This window comes from Sphaeramia orbicularis, chromosome 7 (genome assembly GCF_902148855.1).
Source record: "Sphaeramia orbicularis chromosome 7, fSphaOr1.1, whole genome shotgun sequence".
NCBI lineage: Eukaryota > Metazoa > Chordata > Actinopteri > Kurtiformes > Apogonidae > Sphaeramia > Sphaeramia orbicularis.
In genome coordinates this window covers 43731618-43755460 of record NC_043963.1, presented here as the reverse complement: position 1 = coordinate 43755460, position 23843 = coordinate 43731618, and the positions used below count along the sequence as shown (strand labels likewise).

General features: G+C 34.7%; 1 protein-coding gene across 1 annotated transcript in view; it reads left to right on the top strand.

The window, feature by feature from the left end:
* LOC115422428 (plexin-A1-like) overlaps nucleotides 1-23843 on the top strand; it is an 837453-nt gene that overhangs the window by 100331 nt on the left and 713279 nt on the right. Inside the window, 1 exon segment of the mRNA XM_030138774.1 lies at nucleotides 18345-19701. Within this exon segment, the coding sequence (XP_029994634.1) occupies nucleotides 18541-19701 (1161 nt within the window). The 5' untranslated portion in view covers nucleotides 18345-18540.

Genomic DNA, 23843 nt, shown 5'->3' with positions numbered 1-23843 from the left:
TATTCAGGTTTCTTCCTCCTCTTCCTTCCTCCTTGTCTTTTCTTATCTCTGGTAAAAGCCAGTTGAGGACTCTGGGAGTGGACTGCAGTCTGCTGTATTAACACGTGTCAGTATTAGGCCTTTTTTTTTTTTTTTTTTTGGATAATAGAAATCCCCTCACATTTGTTCTATGCTTGTCTTCTTCTGTGGTGTCCTCAGCTGACCTCCTCTCTGACTTTAACATCCCTACCATCTGTTTCAAGGAAGCCAGAAAGTCCAGAAATGGATTAATGCAATCTGTCTCTATGCACATTTTGAGGCTTTAAAATATCATTACAGCTACTTCATTTCACATTTAAAGATGATCCATGATGGTGTTTAAACTATAGATTGATGTATAGATTGTTATCCAAAATGTGGAAATTATCATATTGTCTTTTAAATTCATTGGAGCAGCAACGTCTCCATCAATAATCTCAATTTCCTGTGTTTTTTTTGGTGCATGTCTTTGTCTATGACCTGTCTGGGAGATGATGTTTGTTGCAACCTGATAGAAATGAATGAGGAGAAAAGTTAAATTCACCAATAATCAAAGGATCCTCTCTTCTTTTGTATTAAACTAAAATATACACGGTGTTCATAAAGTCTCTTTGCAATTTAACACATTTATTACAAAAGCAAATAAATAGATAAATCTATGGAAAGTATTACAAAATAAAAAGTAAATACTAAAGTTTTTTTTTTTTTTTTTCTTTGCCTCATTTAACCCTTAGGGGTCTCAGCCTATTTTGACCATTTTTGAGCACTTTTGATTTTGCCTTTATATATGATATAAAGAAAAGTTTACTATACCCATGTTTGGTATCTTTTTTTTCAGCACAACTTCATCTGTTTCATCTGTCTATTATTTTTTTTCACTTTAACCTACTATATCAATACAAAAGGACAAAAAATATAAAATCCAATTTGAAAAATGTATATAATTTATTGCATAAATAACACAAAGATGCTTAACGGACCTTTTCAAAGACTTTAAAAGTGAATATTGGTTCCAAATTTTAGGATATAAAATCAAAACTGTAATAACATAAAACTATTTGACATATAAGCATAACATTTTTGCTTACATTTATGGGCATTTTCACATCATATGATACAAAATTCTTTCATATTTCTTGCAATAAACGAGTTCTGAAGATTTTACTTTTGCTAATTTATGATTAATGTTTTTTTTTTAATATTACAGGTGAATGAAATGGCTTCGACTAGAAGATCTTGCAAAAATAAGCCTATTTGTATTCTGCTACATCTGCGGTGAATACACCATTGTACCTAACAGGAATCAAGTCGCAAGTTTCAGAAAGTGTGCTTACCAATCTTATTTTGGTATTAATTATTATATTTTGTGAGAAGATCAAATTTTTCAAAATCAAATTAGAAAAAAAACCTGACCTGATTGAGAAAAACAGATGTCATTTTTGGATTTAGCGGTGCAAAATGGTCCTAATTCAGTTGAAAAAACCTAGACAACTTGCAAAAAACATTTTTTTTGTAACCCAGTGTTATTCTAGGTCATTCATTTCTCAGACAGGGGTAGTTGTTTCTTTACCTGCTTTACTAGTTTGTCTGATAAATGAATTATCTCCAAAAATTATATGTGGAAGACAGTATGAACCTTTACCAGACATTTTTAATGCTACTAATCTGAAGTTTCTCACATTTGAACATGCTAATACCAGTCATTACTCACTTCATGGAGATAATATGCAAAAAAAAAAAAAAAAAAAAGGTGGTTTTGGGGTGATTTTTAGGTGGCGTTTACGTGGTTTTTAGGTGTTTTTTTAGTTAATTTTTGGGTGGTTTTTAGGTGTTTTTTTGAGTAACTTTTTAGGTGGTTTTGGGGTCATTTTTGGGTGATTTGAGTAATTCAAGATCAAATTTTTCCAAATCAAATTAGCAAAAAAACCTGACCTGATTGAGAAAAACAGATGTCATTTTTGGATTTAGCGGTGCAAAATGGTCCAAATTCAGTTGAAAAAACCTCGACAACTTGCAAAAAACATTGTTTTGTAACCCAGTGTTATTTTACTGGTCCGGCCCACTTGAAGTCAAACTGCGTGTATGTGGTCCCGGAACTAAAACGAGTTTGACATCTTTTATTACATTACACTTCATGATCTTCCCACATCAGCTTCAGTTTCTAGACAGCATCCAGCACTCACTGATTTGTAGAAAACGATATGTTTTTGAGCAGGGTTCAGTTTAATTCTACCTTTTACTGGTGTTTTATCCTTTTTCATTTTACAGCTTTAATTATTTAATATGAAAAGAATGTAAATGTTTATCTGCGGTGTGTTTTTCGTACAATCTGACTGCCGTTACAGACGTTTTGTATACACACAGTTTATATACGGGCTGATGTGTTTGGACATGTGTCTGTGTGTGTTTGAGTGGTAAATAAGATTGAATAGACATGCACATGCACAAACACAGACACACACACTGAGTGAGGCCGGCAGACATGGATGTGAGCTCCATGCTAAAGAAATGGTGTGTATAAATTTGCCTAAGTGTTTGCCCAAGGTCTGTGACTGTGTGCACAATCGATGTGCCAACAGCAATAAATCAGCACAAGACAGACCTGAACGCCTCTATGGCTTCATCTCATGTGGCAGGTGGGCTTCAGGATCGCCCTGACACACACTCATCTCTATGTATATTTATATTAATATATGTATACATACACATAGAAATGAAGGCCTAGCCAGTCCAAGGTCTTCTTGGATCAGATAAGATGCTAATTACTTAAAAATCAATGATATTAGATAAAACATATAATTTTTTTCCCCCGTTTTGTCTGATTAGGAGAGTCTCTGGATAGTGTTCCGCAACTAATGTATAACCCGATAAGCCTTGAATCTATATTTGTGTAATTTTTTAATCCTTTATAGTTCATTCGTAGAAATAGTCTGAAATTCAAAATGTCAGCCTTAGTGTGGAGGACATAACAAGAACTAATTACTTTTATGGAAAAAAAAAAAAAAATGTTATGTAGAAATTCAAGGTAAATGAAGTTACCATATTTGGTTCCTTACCCATAAGAAGAAGAAAAAAAAAAAAACACAAAAAGTATACAGGGTGGGTGGAAAGTAACTAGGCAATAAAAATTGGTAATAAAATCCATATTCCTGTTACAAATGTATTGAAACAAATGATACATATTCTTTATTACATCGGAAAATTAAACTAAATCTTCATATTTCAACGTAAACACCAGTGGCGTCTACCAGTTTCCTCAAACGACCAGGGATTCAATGATATTATATAAAACATATAATTTTTTTTCCCCCATTTTGTCTGATTAGGAGAGTCTCTGGATAGTGTTCCGCAACTAATGTATAACCCGATAAGCCTTGAATCTATATTTATGTAATTTTTTAATCCTTTATAGTTCACTCGTACAAATCGTCTGAAATTCAAAATGTCAACTTTCGTGTGGAGGACATAATAAGAGTTAATTACTTTTATGGGAAAAAAAAAAAAAATGTTATGTAGAAATTTGTAAATGAAGTTACCATATTTGGTTCCTTACCCATAAGAAGCAAAAAAAAAAAAAAAAAAATCCAAAAAGTATACAGGGTGGGTGAAAAGTAACTAGGCAATAAAAATTGGTCATAAAATCCATATTCCTGTTACAAATGTATTGAAACAAATGATACATATTCTTTATTACATCGGAAAATTTAACTAAATCTTCATATTTCAACGTGAACACCAGTGGCATCAACCAGTTTACTCAAACGACCAGGGATTCAATGATATTATATAAAACCTATAATTTTTTTCCCCCACTTTGTCTGATTAGGAGAGTCTCTGGATAGTGTTCCGCAACTAATGTATAACCCGATAAGCCTTGAATCTATATTTATGTAATTTTTTAATCCTTTATAGTTCACTCGTAGAAATAGTCTGAAATTCAAAATGTCAGCCTTAGTGTGGAGGACATAATAAGAATTAATTACTTTTATGGAAAAAAAAAAAAAAAATGTTATGTAGAAATTCAAGGTAAATGAAGTTACCGTATTTGGTTCCTTACCCATAAGAAGAAAAAAAATAAATAAATAAATTCCAAAAAGTATACAGGGTGGGTGAAAAGTAACTAGGCAATAAAAATTGGTAATAAAATCCATATTCCTGTTACAAACGTATTGAAACAAATGATACATATTCTTTATTACATCGGAAAATTAAACTAAATCTTCATATTTCAGCGTAAACACCGGTGGCGTCAACCAGTTTCCTCAAATGACCAGGGATTAAGTGATATTAGATAAAACATATAATTTTTTCCCCCCGTTTTGTCTGATTAGGAGAGTCTCTGGATAGTGTTCCGCAACTAATGTATAACCCGATAAGCCTTGAATCTATATTTATGTAATTTTTTAATCCTTTATAGTTCACTCGTAGAAATAGTCTGAAATTCAAAATGTCAGCCTTAGTGTGGAGGACATAATAAGAATTAATTACTTTTATGGAAAAAAAAAAAAAAAAATGTTATGTAGAAATTCAAGGTAAATGAAGTTACCGTATTTGGTTCCTTACCCATAAGAAGAAAAAAAATAAATAAATAAATTCCAAAAAGTATACAGGGTGGGTGAAAAGTAACTAGGCAATAAAAATTGGTAATAAAATCCATATTCCTGTTACAAACGTATTGAAACAAATGATACATATTCTTTATTACATCGGAAAATTAAACTAAATCTTCATATTTCAGCGTAAACACCGGTGGCGTCAACCAGTTTCCTCAAATGACCAGGGATTAAGTGATATTAGATAAAACATATAATTTTTTCCCCCCGTTTTGTCTGATTAGGAGAGTCTCTGGATAGTGTTCCGCAACTAATGTATAACCCGATAAGCCTTGAATCTATATTTATGTAATTTTTTAATCCTTTATAGTTCACTCGTACAAATCGTCTGAAATTCAAAATGTCAGCCTTAGTGTGGAGGACATAACAAGAATTAATTACTTTTATGGAAAAAAAAAAAAAAGTTATGGAGAAAATCAAGGTAAATGAAGTTACCATATTTGGTTCCTTACCCATAAGAAGCAAAAAAAAAAAAAAAAAAAAAAAAAAATCCAAAAAGTATACAGTTTTCACCGCAGATGTAGCAGAATACGTCAGGCTTATTTTTGCAAGATCTTCTAGTCGAAGCCATTTCATTCACCTGTAATATTAAAAAAAAAAAAAGAAACAATCATAAATTGGCAAAAGTAAAATCTTCAGAACTCATTTATTGCAAGAAATATGAAAGAATTTTGTATCATATGATGTGAAAATGCCCATAAATGTAAGCAAAAATGTTAGAAAGCCAATATGTAGCATAGTTCAGAAAGTTGACCTGATTGAGCAAAATTAATGTGATTTTTGGATTCAGCACACCAAAATTATCCTAAATCAGCTCAAAAAACTGAAACAATAAATTTGTTGTTGACCAGTGTTATACTAAAGTTATGAAGAGTCAAAGGTATCACACTTGTTTTAGTTCAGGTTCCACATTCAGCCCAATTGTGATTTAAAGTTAAATAATAGTATACTAACCTAGAAATAATGACTCCAAATTTAAATTGAAATTTCATCGTAAGAAGTCTTTATCGGATCGGTATTGGATCAGTATCGGTAAAACTCATCCCTAAAAAAATCCGATCGGTTTGGGAGTAAAAAAATCCAGATCGGGACATCATTACTTCATGGTACCTAACAAAGCAGGTCCACTCACTGTTCATGCGGAGGTGGACCTTACACACCCTGTAGACCACAGGTGTCAAACATGTGGTCCGGGGGCCAAATCCGGCCCGCCAAAGGGTTCAATCTGGCCCCTGGGATGAATTTGTGAAATGCAAAAATTACACTTAAGATATTAACAATCAAGGATGTTCAAATTATTTTAGGCCATTTCAATCTAAAAATGATCAGACCAGTAAAATACTATCATAATAACCTATTAATTCTGAAAACCGCCGATTTTTCTCTTTGTTTTAGTGTAAAAAAGTTACATTACGCAAGAATATATACATTTATAGACTAGCCTTTTATAAAAAATGTGAATATCTGAAATTTCTTAAGAGAAGTATGTGGAATTTTAATAATATTTTCCTTGTTATTAAATGTTTTGTGTATTTGTAGATCCACTGTGATCTCTAGGTTGTGATTCACATGTATACATGATAAACTAAGGCATAACATTGTTAACATTTCACTTATTTTTGTAAGGAATTGTCAGGTTGTTTGTACACTACAAACAAAAAATTAAGGATATTTTTTTAATTTTTGGCTTATTTTTTTCAGTTGGGATTCTTGCACAGTGCTTCTTACTTTTTTTTTTTTGTATGTGTGAATTGAATTGAAACACATTTTTAAATGACCGTAGTTACCTCCGCCAAGGAGGTTATGTTTTTGCCGGGGTTTGTTTGTTTGTTTGTTTGTCTGTCCGTTAGTGTGCAACATAACTCAAAAAGTTATGGACAGATTTTGATGAAATTTTCAGGGTTTGTTGGAAATGGGATAAGGAAGAAATGATTAACTTTTGGGGGTGATCCGGAAGAAATCCTGGATTCTGGATCACTTTGAAATTTTCGTTAACATTGTGGTAAATGGGGCCAAAATTTTCGTTTCCCAATATCTCGCTTAATTATTGACCAAAACTCATGAAATTTAACTCAGGAATTGACAATGGGGTCCTCTATCACATTTCAAAGGCTGATCCAGATCTGATCCAGAAGGCGGATTTTATTTTAAACTAGAAGCACTCGGAGAGCGTAGACCTCCGCCAAGGCTGATCAGTGGTCCCCCCCGTGGGCCCCCCCACCCCCGATCACCACCAAAATTTAATCATTTCTTCCTTATCCCATTTCCAACAAACCCTGAAAATTTCATCCAAATCTGTCCATAACTTTTTGAGTTATGTTGCACACTAACGGACAGACAAACAAACAAACAAACAAACAAACAGACAAACAAACAAACAAACAAACAAACCCTGGCAAAAACATAACCTCCTTGGCGGAGGTAATTACAAATGGCAAAAACGACCAAAAAAAAAAGACCCAAAAAATTAAATATCCTTAACTTTTTGTTTGTAGTGTATTTGTTCATGTTATGTTGGAGTACAATTCATAGATGTAAACATTTTCATTACAGAATTTTACTCTTTTCACTCAAAAGTTCGTATCCTATTATTTATATTATTTTACCGGTCCGTCCCACTTTATATCATATCAGGTTGTATGTGGCCCCTGAACTAAAATGGATTTGACCCCCCTGCTGTAGACCCCATTAGACCTGAGATTTTTGACTCACTTTCCTCACTGGAACTGCTGTAATATGTGCAAAAATTACCAAAAATAGTCACTTGCCCGATAAAGGGTTAAAACACAAAGATTTGCCTGTTTTAGATGACAGTGTGTGTTTGTAAAACAATTATACTGCCTTGCATTCTGTCCTATTTTTGAGACTATTTATCCTTTGTATTTATTCACACTTTTCCAGCCTAAATGTTCATCAATAAACTCCACCGTTTTTTTTTCCTCTTGATCTAATTCAGAGGAACACTTCAGAAATCACAAACTTGTTTTTCCAACTCAGGCGTCTTACTTATTTCATCTCTTTGTCCTAGTTTAATCAAACTGCCGCTGACATCATCAGCTCTCAGCTCCTCTGCCTACTAATGCTATATGACCACCATGTCCGTGCGCGCCGCTCGGTTTTTCACTTATTTATAGAATTTATAAAATACATCACAGAATGGAAGATGAAAATGGTACAAAAATAACTATCTTAGCATGTCAGTTAGCGTGGAATTTAAACAGTTCATTTTTCCCTTCCTTTATCTTTGAAGGAAATTCATTCGGAGACAAGAAAGTGTAGTGTTTTGTATAATTTTCCCGCTGCTGTTTGCGTCTGATTTATGCAGATTTATGATGTTTAACCCTTTCATGCATAAGTCACTCCAGTGGACAGTTATTCTCCAGCTGTTCTCTTATATATTCATGGGTTTAGTTGTTTCAGTTCCATATCAGCCAACATAGTGAACACTTACGCATCATCTCATAACCTGACATTCAGACCATTACTGTAACTTTGCTGTTCTTGATAAACCTGATCTGCACTAACATGTTTGAGTGTAAATCAATTGTTATTTGTTAGACAAGAAGGGTTTTTTTTTGTACGTTATCTCGATGAAGGGAGGAATTAATAGCATTGGAACAGGGGTGTCAAACTCATTTTGGTTCAGGGGCCATTTTGATATTTTTATGGCATCTAGTAAGTTAAAATTTACAATATTTGCAGATGATACTAATTTGCTTTATTCGGGAGCAAATATGAAACAAATATTAGAAATTGTGGAAAAGGAATTGAGCAAGTTAAAAAAAATCGTTTGACATTAATAAGTTATCACTTAATGAAGATAAAACAAAATTTATGTTTTTTGGTGGTGCTAGGGGAAGTGATGATATAAAACTGAAAATTAATGAAATTGAAATTGAAAGGGTGTATGAAACAAAATTTTTGGGAGTGATTATTGACCATAAACTCTGTTGGAAACCACAAATAGAATATATCAAACGCAAAACGTCCAAAGCTGTTGCGATTCTTTCTAAAACTCGAGACTTGTTAAGCAAAAAATGTTTGCATATGTTGTATTGTTCACTTGTAATGCCATATATGTCATATTGTGTGGAAATACGGGGCAATGTGTATAAAACTAATTTAGACCCAATAATTAAACTCCAGAAAAAAGCTATTAGAGTCATAAACAAAGCTGGTTATCTCCAATCAAGTCATCCACTTTTTGTAGAATCTGGTTTACTAAAATTTCTTGACATTGTATATTTAAAAACAATGGAATTTATGTTTCGCGTTAAAAGTAAAAACCTTCCTTTTTGTATTCAGAAAATTTTTAAGTTAAGAGAAGGACATTATAATTTAAGAGGGATGTTTGTGTTTGAAAAATGTAAAGTAAGAACAAATGTTAAATATCACAGTGTTTCAGTTATTGGTGTCAAGCTACGGAACGAACTGAAGGATGAAGTGAAATTGTGTAGCTCACTGTTGAGTTTCAAAAAGACTTTAATTTGTCAAATTATGAAGGGCTATGAAAGTAATATGATTACAAAATAACTTATTACACTGAATGTAGTATAATTTAAGTTTAAGCATTTATCTGCTGCAACTTAAGGTGTGGACATGGACTAAGGATGTAAATAGGAGAAGCAGAAATAAGCCTCCAGCTTCAGCTTCTTCCTTTTTCAGTTACAAAATGTGTTAATTTTATGTTTTGTTTTTTTTAATATGTGGGTGTTTTGTTTTGTTGTTTTTTTAATATGTATGTGTTTTGTATTTTGTATTTAACTGAAATAAACATTCATTCGTTCATTCATTCATTCATTATTCAGCTAAATTTGATCTGCAGTGGGCCGGACCAGAAAAATAATAACATAATAACCTGTAAATAATGACAACTCCAAATTTTTGTCTTTGTTTTAGTGTAAAAAAAACCCCATTAAATTATGAAAATACTTACTTTTATAAACTATCAAAAACCTAAAAAAAAAAAAAAAAAAAGAAAAAAACCCTGAATAAACTGAAATTTAAATTAAAAAAACGTAAGAAAATTTAGCGCAATTTTAACAATATTATTCCTCAACTTGTCATTTCTCCATGTGCATTATGGATCAGATCTACAAAGACACTAAAACACTGAGGAACAGGCAGAAAAATTGTTAAAATTGTGCTTAATTTTCTTTAAACATTTCAGGTTGTTCATATTTGTTCAGGTTATTCACATCTTAGTGTTACAGGATAGTTTGTAAATGTAAATATTTTCATAATTCAATGTTATTTTTTGCATTAAAAGGGGAAAAAAATTAAGTTGTCAGTTCTAGATTTTTTTTTTTTTGGCTCAATTCAAGATTTTTTATACTTAACTGATGATTTTTTTTTTTTTTTTTGGCTTAATTCAAGATTTTTTTTTTTTACTTAATTGAAGATTTTTATTTATTTATTTTTTTGGCTTAATTCAAGATTTTTTTTTTTTTTTTCTTTACTTAATTGAAGTTTTTTTTTTTGCTTAATTCAAGATTTTTTCCTTAATTCAAGCTAATTTTTTTTTTTTTTTGCTTAATTCAATTTAAGACTGTGGAATTTTTGCACCTGGCAAAAACATCCCAGGGGCTGAACTGGACCCTTTGGCGGGCCGCATTTGGACCCCGGGCCGCATGTTTGACACCCCTGCATTAGAACATGGGTCATTCCACCTCAATTCAACAAGTGCCTCCTGCTCGACCATCTTAGATTTGCTTGAAATTTTTACCATATGAAGTTCAACACTAAAAAAACACCTCAGCCAAAATTTCAGATTGATATATCAAATACATTTGAAGAAAAAAATTCATGAACAGGGTACCCCTCTTGCCGTTTTTGGTGCATTTTGCGATCGTCTTAAAATGTAACAAATTTTAGAGTGCAATATCTCAGTAAGTTTTCTAACTAAATGCATGAAATTTTCAGCAAAGAATGACTACCACATATACATTGCATATGTATATTATCAATAACATTGTCTTTATTGGGACTGTGGTATGACCATGTGAAATCTGGAAAACAAACTTGAAACTTTTACGAACCTCTATATTTATTGACCAATTAAACACAAACCAAATATGATATATTGCAAATAATTACACATCCTTTTACATAAGTATATAGAGTAATCAGATCAGCATTTATTAATGGGTATGATCCTTTTTTGTTGTTGTTTTTGTCATAATAAAATCGCAAAATAACATTTTTCATTCATTTTCACTTTCAAATACCACAGGTATGACAAGGAGTACCAACCAACAGAACTTATTTTCTGAAAGACCATCACATATTCTTAAAAAATGTCAAATTTCATGATGGTTCTAGGACTCACGAAAAAAAAAAAAAAAAAAATCACGATGGTTCTAGGTTGGAGTCCTAGAACCATCATGAAATTTGACATTTTGTTAGCATATGTGATGGTCTTTCAGAAAATAAGTTCTTTTGGTTGGTACTCCTTGAAATTTTCAGCAAAGAATGACTACCACATATAGATTGCATACGTTTATTCTCAATAACATTGTCTTTATTGGGACTGTGGTATGACCATGTGAAATCTGGAAAATAAACTTGAAACTTTTACAAACCCCTATATTTATTGACCAATTAAACACAAACCAAATGTGATATATTGCAAATAATTACACATCCTTTTACATAAGTATATAGAGTAATCAGATCAGCATTTATTAATGGGTATGATCCTTTTTTGTTGTTGTTTTTGTCATAATAAAATCACAAAATAACATTTTTCATTCATTTTCACTTTCAAACATCACAGATACGACAACGAGTACCAACCAAAAGAACTTATTTTCTGAAAGACCATCACATATGCTGACAAAATGTCAAATTTCATGATGGTTTTAGGACTCACGAGGAAAAAAAAAAAAAAAAAAATCATGATGGTTCTAGGACTCACAATGGTTCTAGGTTGGACCTGTAGTATTTGAAAGTGAAAATGAATGAAAAATGTTATTTTGCAATTTTATTATGACAAAAACAACAACAAAAAAGGATCATACCCATTAATAAATGCTGATCTCATTACTCTACATATTTATGTAAAAGGATGTGTAATTATTTGCAATATATCATATTTGGTTTGTGTTTAATTGGTCAATAAATATAGGGGTTTGTAAAAGTTTCAAGTTTATTTTCCAGATTTCACAAGGTCATACCACAGTCCCAATAAAGACAATGTTATTGAGAATAGACGTATGCAATCTATATGTGGTAGTCTTCCTTTACTGAAAATTTCATGCATTTAGCTAGAAAACTGACTGAGATATTGCATTTTAAACTTTGCTGCATTTTAAGACGATCGCGAAATGCACCAAAAACGGCAAGGAGGGGGGCATAACTTCAAGAATTTTTTTCTTTGGATACATTTGATATATCGGTCTGAAATTTTGGCTGGGCTAGTTTTCATGGTTGAACTTCACATGGTAAAAATTTCAAGCAAATCCAACATGGTCGAGCAGGATTTTTTTTCTAAACCCGTTGAATTGAGGTGGAATGACCCATATGTTAAAATGTGAGAAGACATCAGATTATCAGCATTAAACATGTTTTTATTTCATTGTTTTCATATCCCTCTCTGATATTGGGTTTTAAACACATTTCTTACTTCAAAAATTAAATGCATGGATATTTTTGTAACTCCACAGAAAAAAAAAAAAAAAAAAAAAAAAAAAACTTGATTGCATTGTTTTTTCACGCCTAAGGAGGAAGAAAAACACTGAAGAAAAAAAATCTTGACTTAGGTTCTCACAATTAATGCATGAAAGGGTTAAAGTGTGTTGAAGAGTGGGTCAGTCAGTAGAATCGGTGACTTTCCTCCGGATGCCTTTGACCACATACTGTACGTGTGTGTTGTATGTTCACAACGTGTGCATGTGTGTGTGTGTCCGACGTCCGAACAGTGGCTGTATTGTCCTGATGGGACGGGCAGCAGCATCGTCATCTGGGCCACTGTAATCACGGCCGGGCCGGAGATGAAAGACACTATTGACAAGAAGTGAAGTGTCTTAGAAAAAGAGAGAGGGAGGAATGTAATGAAAGGGAGGAATGAGAAACGGCCACAGAAATAAGAGACGAGAATAGATTGCTAACCAAACTTCATTATCAAACAAGGCCTTTCCTTGTGCTTTGTATTTATCCAAGCGTAAACTAATGAAGTAATGAAAAGACGGTACATTGGTATCTGAACGATAAAGCGTCGCAATAGGTGTTTTCCTCAAGCTGTTACTGATGGAATTTCACACAGTTTGAAACTTCATCTAACATTTTGTAGAGACTAAACTTAACGTCATTGAAATGGATTATAATGATAGTAAGATTCGAGGTTCAAGGGTCAAGTGTACTTTATTTGTACCCGTGGGTAGATTTGTTTTGCAGACGAGGTGATTGCTTTTGGCATTAAAGCAAAACTTACATTGAACCTGTTAGGCAGGTACTTGATCGAGCATCCAGACAGGACAAAAAGTGCTCATTGTTCCACCATTCATCAGTACAGCAGCATGCACTCTAAAAAAAATGATTAATAGGCTCAACGTAAAAAAAATTGAGGTAACATTTTCCATTAATCTTTTGAAGTTATTTCAACTTGGCAAATTGCTTAAATGCCACAAGACTTCTCTAGTTAAGTAAACTCTATTACTTTAGTACAAACATGATTTTCTTTTTACTCTACGAGCTTAATTAAGTCGAACCAACTTAATTTTAATTGTGTAAAAACTACTCCATTTAGTTATATTGACTTATTGTTTTACTTTTATTCTACTCAAAAATGTTCATACAAGTAGTTTCTTTAATTTTTTGAGTTGGTCTAACTTATTTCTGTACATCGGAAGAAATTCCACATGGAAATTCCAGTTATATGACTGACCCGTTTAATTCTCTGTGCAACTAACTTACTAAATTTGTCTGCATGTTAATATCTCAAATGTTCACAGTACTATTGTTCTCATGTTCTTGCAGATATTAATTTATATTTGTTAAGCAGTGAGGAGTTACATTAAGTAATATAACTGTAACTAACAATAAACAGGACAGGCACTGTTTGGCCTATGGCTCTGACTCATGGTGCAGTTCTATAAAAATAAAAAAAATAAACACAAAAAGGCCAGTAAACATTAGCATGCACACATTAACTCAAAATTAACACCAACATCACAACCCTGCTGAACCCCTGCACATAAAAGAACACGTTTTCAACAATGTACCCAACACCCACAATGCAATGCAGCAAATACGCGACAATATATACTACAGTTTTAAATTACAAAGGAGCAAAATGTGTATTATTCAGTCCTTGAATAATTAAAACTACTGTTGCAGAAACAAAGCTAAATTCTATCAAGCCTTAAAGTTTGGTAAAGTTCTGTGCAAAATCATGTTTCTCCCTTTTTTTTCCTGTGCTTCCCTCCTTTTCTTGTGGTACACTCTAAAAAATGATTAATAGGCTCAACGTAAAAAAAATTGAGGTAACATTTTCCATTAATCTTCTGAAGTTATTTCAACGTGGCAAATTGCTTAAATGCCACAAGACTTCTCTAGTTAAGTAAACTCTATTACTTTACTACAAACAACATGATTTGCTTTTTACTCTACGAGCTTAATTAAGTCGAACCAACTTAATTTTAATTGTGTAAAAACTACTCCATTTAGTTATATTGACTTATTGTTTTACTTTTATTCTACTCAAAAATGTTCATACAAGTGGTTTCTTTAATTTTTTGAGTTGGTCTAACTTATTTCTGTACATCGGAAGAAATTCCACATGGAAATTCCAGTTATATGACTGACCTGTTTAATTCTCTGCGCAACTAACTTACTAAATGTGTCTGCATGTTAATATCTCAAATGTACACAGTACTATTGTTCTCCTGTTCTTGCAGTTCTATAAAAAAAAAAAAAAATGAACATAAAAAAGCCAGTAAACATTAGCATGCACACATTAACTCAAAATTAACACCAACATCACAACCCTGCTGAACCCCTGCACATAAAAGAACACGTTTTCAACAATATACACAATACCCACAATGCAATGCAGCAAATACGCGACAATATAAACTACAATTTTAAATTAGAAAGGAGCAAAATGTGTATTATTCAGTCCTTGAATAATTAAAACTACTGTTGCAGAAACAAAGCTAAATTCTATCAAGCCTTAAAGTTTGGTAAAGTTCTGTGCAAAGTCATGTTTCTCCCTTTTTTTTCTGTGCTTCCCTCCTTTTCTTGTGGTGGGCGTGGTCTGTCAGCAAAACATGTCCAGGCTCGTCAGCTTTGTACTCAGCTTTTAGAGGAAGTTTACAAGATTTTTAAGCTGTACTAACTTAATATATTTCTTTGTTAAGTTAAAGGCAGAAATGTCTGTTCAAAATCAATATGTTATTAAGTTGAGAGTGTTTTCCTTGTTTTTCATTTAGACCAACTTAATAAAATAACTTATCATCTGATTTAAATGTGTACATGTAACAAACTTAATTTTTTTAAGCAGAGAAAGCTCTTGATTTTAAGCTTAACTTACTAACCCCATGAATCATTTTTTAGAGTGTGGATAAGTAAGAGAACAAAATAAATAAATAATGATTAGTAAGTAGTAGGCCTGTAACGGTACACGTACCGAACCAAACCGTTTCGGTACGCACCTGTTCGGTTCGGTACACAGCTGTACCGAAAGGGCACAGTATGATGAGAAAAAGAAAAAGGAACGAAAGACGTTGTTCCAGGTGGAACTTTAAATCCGCGCAAGTTTCACACGGACATATGGAAGGACGCGCACATTGACCCGAAATATGAAATAGCAGTTGATATAAGGTTTAAAAAAAACACCAAATATGATGTGAACCTGGAAGGAAGAGACTGAAGACCCTCCACCATCAGTCCAGTCCAGTTTGGATCAATTCAGGTTCAGGTGAAAGACAACAACGAGGAAAGAGACGTTAATAAGACGGACGTTGTTTGGCCCCTAGGAACTACGGTAGTTCTAAAACACTGACACTAGCTCTGTCTGTCTGTCTGTCTGTCTATCATGCACGCTGTATAATAGAGGAATACATAGAACATTGAAAGTATGTAAAGTTTCACTTTCATTTTACGACAGCGTTCGTTACATTAGTTATGGACCACACCCCCAGGTATATAACTGCGCACACCCCCTACCCCCCGGCTCTGACAAAAAAAGAAAAAAAAAAATCCCCCGTGCACACAGGCACACAACACAGTTTGTTCTCTGTCCTAAAATAAATAATTGGGTTCATTGTGTTGTCAAAGTTTCTCTTCAGTTTGTTTAAACAGAATACCAGTTTACCCTATTGTTAATGTTGCACTTCATGTGGAATTTTTATTATGTATTTTTTATTTATTTATTATTTATTTGTATTATTTATTATGTATTTGTTATTTTTATGCAGAATGTGAACTGACAGAACTGTGATTAGACTTTTCTTTTTTTTTTCGAAACTAGCTTTCAGGGAAAAGTGCAATACTAATGTTTAAAATACATTTAGTAATATTAATAATTTATTTTATTTTCTATTTGATTTGTAGCAACAGAATTATATTATCCCTGTTTTTCTATATTCTATTGTCTCCAAAAATTGGGGGAAAAATGTTAAAAAATTAATAAATGCATTAATAGACATTTTGAGGGGTTTTCTTTCTTCCTGTACCGAACCGAAAAAAACCGAACTGTGGCTTTGAAAACCGAAAACATACCGAACCAAAAATTTTGTGTACCGTTACAGGCCTAGTAAGTAATAAGTAATAAGTATAATAAGTAATGATTACAGCCCAAATGATATGGGATTTCTGATGCGATTGCAATTTCTGATCCGATGCCAGTACCAATATTGGGGGCTAAAAGAAGCCAATATCCGATGTATCGGCCAATATCCGATATATTGACTGAGTATCTGATTATATCAGAATCAGAATCTCTTTATTGTCATTGTACAAGTACAACAAAATTGAGGTAGAGCTCTCCAGTTTAGTGCAAGAAATTACAAGGCTACTTATTACTGATCTGCCTTGGCGGAGGTCTACGCTCTCCGAGTGCTTTTCTAGTTTGTATAGTTTTGCACTGCCCAGTCTTCACACTTTGTTAACACTGTACCAGTGTTAGCGATCACTCTGGTTCATTCCACTACGCTGGTCTGCAATTTTTTTGAAATGATCTGCTTCTGAGATTAAATGTGCTAAATGTTACATATTTTAATAAGATTAATTGGAAAACAAATGATAAACGTGCTGGTTTGCTGATGTTTTCAAGGTCTATGATAAAGTCTTATTACACATATATATTTGTTTATGTACATTTATACAATAGATTAGAAATCTTCCACTAGATAGAACCTGTAAAGTGAATGTATTGTAATGTGCAGACAGTGTTTTGAAGTAGATCTGGTAGCTCTGAGACAAATGTTCCTTTCAAGTAAAACCCATTCTCTCGTTAATCGTCAAATTTCACATTTTGACTCAAGACTTTATCTTGGGAACTTCAGCCAATCAGCATTTTTGGCTTGATTTTTCTTTATCAGTGACTCACACGTGGTAAAAATTTACTACTTTTATTCTGGAAGCATTTTACTTGTAGACCAGTGCTATTGTTTTGGAGTAAGAAGGGCGAAAAAACCATTAAAAATCACCCAAAAGTAAATATTCGGCTTGTTATCCTAGAATGTATCCTAGAAAATATTTCTACAGATGGTGTTTCACATCAATGTTTCTCCAGTAGCTCACAGTACAAACTTCTTCTTCCTCTTCTTTGTCCATTAAACACAATCCACCTTCACCTACTATGTTGGAGTTTGGACTAAAGTTTTTATCCCCTTAACCAAAAATTTCAGATGCAGTGTAGTGGATTCTGGGATAGGCCTCGGCCTCCAGTAACCCCAAAGCGGATAAGCGGATATAGAAATTGAATAGATGGATAGAACAGAAAATAAATGGATGGTCCATCTCCTCTTTTTTTTTTTTTTATATTCCGGCTGCCCCCCCCTCAGTTTTCACTTATACCAATCTTTCTCTCCATCTTCACAGCCTTTATATTGAACTGGTTTGGAGCCAAATAGCTTTGACTCTCCTCCCTTTCGCTGTCTGTCCTGTTTTATCGGATTGGACCAGTTCTTTCCCTCTCTCCAATCTCTTGTTTAGAAGCCGACTGCCTGTATTTCTCTGTTCTGTTGCTCTGTAGTAAATATACAATACGATAGATTCTCCCTGCAGCCCTTATTGTAATTTATGGCTGTTTACCTATTATCACGGTCACTGCATATCAGTGACTCAGCCAACATGTTGCGTCTCCTTCTTTATATGTCCGCTACATCCACACCTTTTCTGACTTGTATGTATTCCTTGTGTCTCAGGGTGGGTTTTTTTTTATGCGCATCATCAGAGCCGTTCATATATTTTTGTGTATATGTGCACTTTGTCTGCAGAATCCTTTAATACCACCAGACAATCGATACCCAGAAGCCCTGTCTTCTTTTTAAAGATGCACTCCACAGTGTGCTGCAAGCCAGAAGTCAATAAAACAAAGCCAACCATGCCCTCATTTGTTTGTTTTTTTTATACTTAAGTACCAAAGCCTTATATCTGGGTGTGGGTGGATATTTAGTGTTGTCATTTTGATACAAACAGATGGATCTGTTTTGTTTGTGAATATACCGTTTTGTTTTTGCTAAGTTTGCGCTTTTTTTTTTTTTCCAGGTCTGGTGGCAGATGTGGCTGAGGATCAGGGGATGAGGTTATAAAAACGACAACGGAGTAAAAAGGATAAAAGGAAGAGGGAGTTCTTGAAAGCTCTTGTATCATCATACCCTACTGCGACTACTGACTGACCCTACAGAGGATTAACCGCTCAAAAATACACATCAACACCCACACCACCCCCCCCTTTACCACCATGTCCTCCCACCTTAACCCTCCCTCTCTCATCCTCCCCACCCTCCTCCTCTTCCTCCTTTCCTTTTCCATACCGTCTACCTCTTCCCTTCTCTCCTTCTCCCCACCGGAAGGAGGGCTCACACATTTGGTGGTCCACAACAAAACCGGTGAAGTTTACCTCGGCGCTGTTAACTGGATCTACAAGTTGTCTAGCAACCTCACCAAACTACGAAGCCATGTTACCGGACCTGTCACAGACAACCCTCGGTGTTACCCTCCACCTGGCGTCCAGTCCTGTCCCCACGAGCTGGTACAGACCTCTAATGTCAATAAACTCTTGCTACTTGACGCTGCCCACAACCGTTTAATCGCCTGCGGGAGTACTTCCCAGGGAATATGCCAGTTCTTGCGTTTGGATGATCTGTTCAAGCTTGGCGAGCCCCACCACCGTAAAGAGCATTATCTATCCAGTGTTGCTGAGGCAGGCACCATGTCAGGTGTCGTGATACCCCCGGATCTTTTTGGCGGTGGTGGGAAACTTTTTGTTGGTACACCCATTGATGGCAAATCTGAGTACTTCCCGACCTTATCAAGCCGAAAGTTAATGTCCAACGAGGAGAACGCTGACATGTTCAGCTTCGTCTATCAAGATGAGTTTGTGTCGTCGCAACTTAAGATTCCCTCAGATACGTTGTCCAAGTTCCCGGCGTTTGACATCTACTACATCTATGGCTTCAACAGTGAGCAGTTTGTGTATTATCTCACCCTTCAACTTGATACCCAACTCACCTCACCAGATGCCAGTAGCGAACAGTTCTTCACTTCCAAAATTGTCCGGCTATGTGTTGACGATCCGAAGTTCTACTCCTATGTGGAGTTCCCTATTGGTTGCACCAAGGACGGGGTGGAGTATCGCTTGGTTCAGGATGCTTATCTGGCCCGGCCTGGGATCCGCTTGGCCCGTTCTCTCGGTATTCAGGAGCATGAGGAGGTTCTGTTTACTGTATTCGCCCAGGGTCAAAAAAATAGAGCCAAGCCGCCCAAAGAGTCGGCTTTGTGTCTGTTCACAATGAGGAGGATAAAAGAGAAGATTAAAGAGAGGATTCAGTCGTGCTACAGAGGAGAAGGGAAGCTCTCTCTGCCCTGGCTGCTCAACAAGGAGCTGGCCTGCATCAACTCGGTAAGTGTTTGACACAGTCCTTACAAGAAGTGTCTCTGTGATCCGCGCTGTGATCCTCAGCAGCCATTAAAGTGATATTAATCCTGATTGTTGAGGAAATATTGGTTTGTGTTTTAGGCTGTATTCACACCTGAAAAGTCCTTTGGTCCGCTTATTTGATTTGGATCAAATGCGGACTTTATTTTTTTTTTATTTGGGTCAGATCGCATTCATGTTGCACTTTTTGCTAGTGGACCAAAATGCGTGAACAGAAGCACGCATGTGACGAACTGCGCTGGCATTGTACAGAAAAGTTGGGGGCGAGGTCAGTCAGAGACGGCCGGTGTTGATGAAAATAGACGTGGTGCTCCTACATACAGTTATCATTTTTGGAATATAAATTGTATTTTTACAGACACAAATTTCACGAAAATAATGTTAACACTCAAGAAAAGCTCAGTCGGAGCCAGTTTCATAATACGGGCATCTGGCCAAATGTCAACGGCACATTCAATTTCCTCATTGCTCCACGTCTGTCCACAGCTCATGGCTGCTGCTGTTAGCTCTGACCACCCGTAAACCTCGGCTACTTCCAGCGGCTACGGTGGCTTGTCAAGCACAAAAAGGCTCAAGATTCCTTGGTTTGGTTCGGTTCGAGGTCGGTTATATTCACACCAGAAGTGAACCGGCCCAGAGTCCATTTGGAAGTGGACTGAGACCACCTAGAAGAGATGGTCTGGGTCCGCTTGTTTGGTTCGAATCAGAGTTTGCATGTTTGTATTCACACCTAAAAAAACAGTCTGGACTTTCTGGGGAAACGAACTCTGGTCCGTTTTAAACGGACCAGACATGGTAGGTGTGAATACACCCTTAGTGTGCATCTCTAGCTCTATCACAAATTAGGCTATTCCACATCTAAGTTCAGTTCCCTTGTGCTTTGCCAGTTGTAGAGCTTTCTCTTTCTGTCTTAGTTTCCAGTTGAGATAAAGTAGCAGTGGACTACCGGTTTTACATCTGGAAGGGTTTTGTCCATCAGTGAAGCGTTCACTTTTTTACTCTCTGTCTGTGGAATCAAATTGTTGCTTGAACATAATCTATAGAGACCTGATCTTAAACCCAGTTCAGGCCAAAGACTCAAAACCATTTGAGGATGTTACAGGGGAGATTTGCAGGGTTTCAACTGACTTGATCTGACTGATGACTTGTCAAGTCTTGTGGCTCATTTTACAAGGTTATTCAAAAAGAATCAGCCGATTTCATTACGCAATATTTTAATAAGGAAAAGCAATAGAAAACTCCAGCCAAGTCACAAGTATTCTACTCACGATCAACTTTTATTTCCTGTCTTACAAGTGTTCGATGTGTCCACCACCTGCAGCACAGACAATAACAATGTGATAAGAGAATTCCTCCCAGACGCATATTAGCATATCATGATCCACTGAGTTGATCACTGTTCCTATTCAATGTTTAAGGTCATCAAGGTTAGTGAGTAGCGGTGGAACATAAACGCGATTTTTTACGTATCCCCACAAGAAAAAATCACACACAGTGAGGTCTGGGGATCTCGCAGGTCAAGCACAAAGAGCAAGGTCTTGAACCCCCTTCCGACCAATCCATCCCTGGGGCACTTTTTTATTTAAAAAACCTCAAACTTAGAAAACTCCTCTTTCAAATGGTCACTGACTCATTCCATGACGATACTTGAGAACTGAAGTAATGCGTCATGAAATCGGTTCATTCTTTTGAATAACCCTGTAGAACGTCTTATTACATAATATGTTATTCTAAGTTACAATCTACTGTAGTTCCCGTCTCAAAAGGCAGCTGGATTAACCGCAGACTATCACTGTCCTTCAAATGATATTACCCTGCAAAGTAAACTCTGAAAAGCTGAGAGTTAGAATATGACTATACCTCCTCTGCAAGCAATTCATCACTTTAAGTAGTTGTATTGACAGTTTTTCAGGGGGTTAAGGTTAGAGTTTGGCAATTCAGCCAAAAATTCTATCAATATAAAGGTTTTAATACCAGTCGGTATCAATAGTTGTCCAGATGAATGTCACGTCATCATTTCTTTTCCAATAAAAAGTGGGTTAAACCCTGGTTTTTAAACTATGGTCTATGGTCAGGATAGGATAAAGACTTTCATAGAAATTAGACAAATCAAAAGGCAGAACATTCATTTTTATTATTTTTTAAAACATATTTATTTATCATTTTTTGGTGCAGATTTAAGTTACATTGAACATTTGAATATTCAATACCCTTCCACTCCTGGTCCTACATAACATACTTAATGATAGTAATAAAAAAACAGCAAAGTACTCATAAAACAAAAAAGGTAAAATTATAAATAAAAGAAGAATAAAACAAACAAAAAAAATAAATAAAAAAAAGAAAAATAATGGAAGCAAAGAAATGAAAAACAACAGCCTAATAATAGACAAATCTGCTTATTTGCAATTACATCCGACACACAAGATATGGACATGTAGTGTTATTAATATCATTAGAGAATACACAAGTATATATATAACATTCATTTTAACAGGATAATAAAACATTGACCAAACATTAAAATACATGTGTAAAATAAAAACAAAAAAAAAACAACAATATTATATATACACACACACATATATATATATATATATATATATATATATATATATTATAATAAAAATATTGACATGTTTGGAAATGTTTTAGCTGAGAATATAGCAAAATAAATCTAAAAGACAAAAGTGAAATTTCAATTGTAATTGCAATTAGTGATGTCCCAATCTGGATTTTTTTGCTTCCGATCGGATCCGATTTTTTTTGGGGATTAGTTTTGCCGATACCTATCCAATACCGATCCGATATGGACTTTTTATAATGAAATTCTGATTTAAATTTGGAGTCATTATTTATAGGTTATATGCTATTATTTTACTTGAGATCACAATTGGGCTGAATGTGGAACTTGAACTAGAACAACTACGACACTTTTGACTCTTAATAACTTTAGCATAATTTTTGCACTTTCCAAATTCTTACTGTGGGACAAATTCTTATATTTTCCACTGCTGTAGTGTGTCTATGGACAGGTCCATCCAGGTATTATATGGGGGTGCGTTCGGTGCCGTGCGTTAGTGATGTGAAGCAGGTTATTCATGAGTTGGGTTGGGGTGGATCAAAAGAATATCAGTTTATTTGCGGGGTAGGTTGGGTCTGATCAAATAATTCCACAAAAGCCCCCCCCCCTTCCTGAACCAGGTCCGGATCAGCCTGATCTCATGACTAATGCCCCGTTTCCACAGCGTGGTATTGGCTCGACTCGACTCGACTCGGCTCGGCCTTTTTGCATTTCCATTGCAAAAAAGGACCTGGAATCTGGTACCCGGTACTACTTTTTTGGCATCACCTCTGCCAAGGTTCCAGGACTGGGGACCAGGTACTAAAATGTGACGTGTAAACACTGCAGACCACTGATTGGTCAGACAGTTGTCTCTGTGACCGCCGTTTTACAAAAAACAGATGCGGAAGTTGACAGTAAATATAGCGGTACATTAACCCTTTCATGCATACTGGTCAGTACAGTGGACAGCTATTCTTCTCTTGTTAAATTCATGGGTTTTGTTGTTTTAGTTTCATATCATCCAACACAGCGGACACTTAATGCATCATCCCATACACTGCAATTCACACCATTACTGTAACTTTGTTGTTCTTGATAAACCTGATCTGCAGTAATATATTTTAGTGTAAATCAATTGTTAATTGTTATAAGACTAATAATAAAAGTTGTCTTAATCAAAAAGTTTTTTTTTTTTTTTTTGCATATCATCTCCATGAAGTGAGTAATAACTAGTATTAAAGTATGTTAAAAATGTGAGAAAACATCAGCTACATGACAAATGTTATTATTTCATAGTTTTCACACAGTATATCACTTTCAGATGATGGGTTTTAACTACATGTTTCTGTGCTTCAAAAATTAAACGCATCGTGTTCAGCAGGGTGGACATTTTTCTAACTCCATGAAAAATAAGTTCATAAAAAAAAAAAAAAAAATCAATCACATCATTTTTTCACGCCTAAAGAGGAATAAAAACAGTAAAAAAAAAAAAAAATCTCAACTAAGGATCTCATAATTCATGCATGAAAGGGTTAATCTA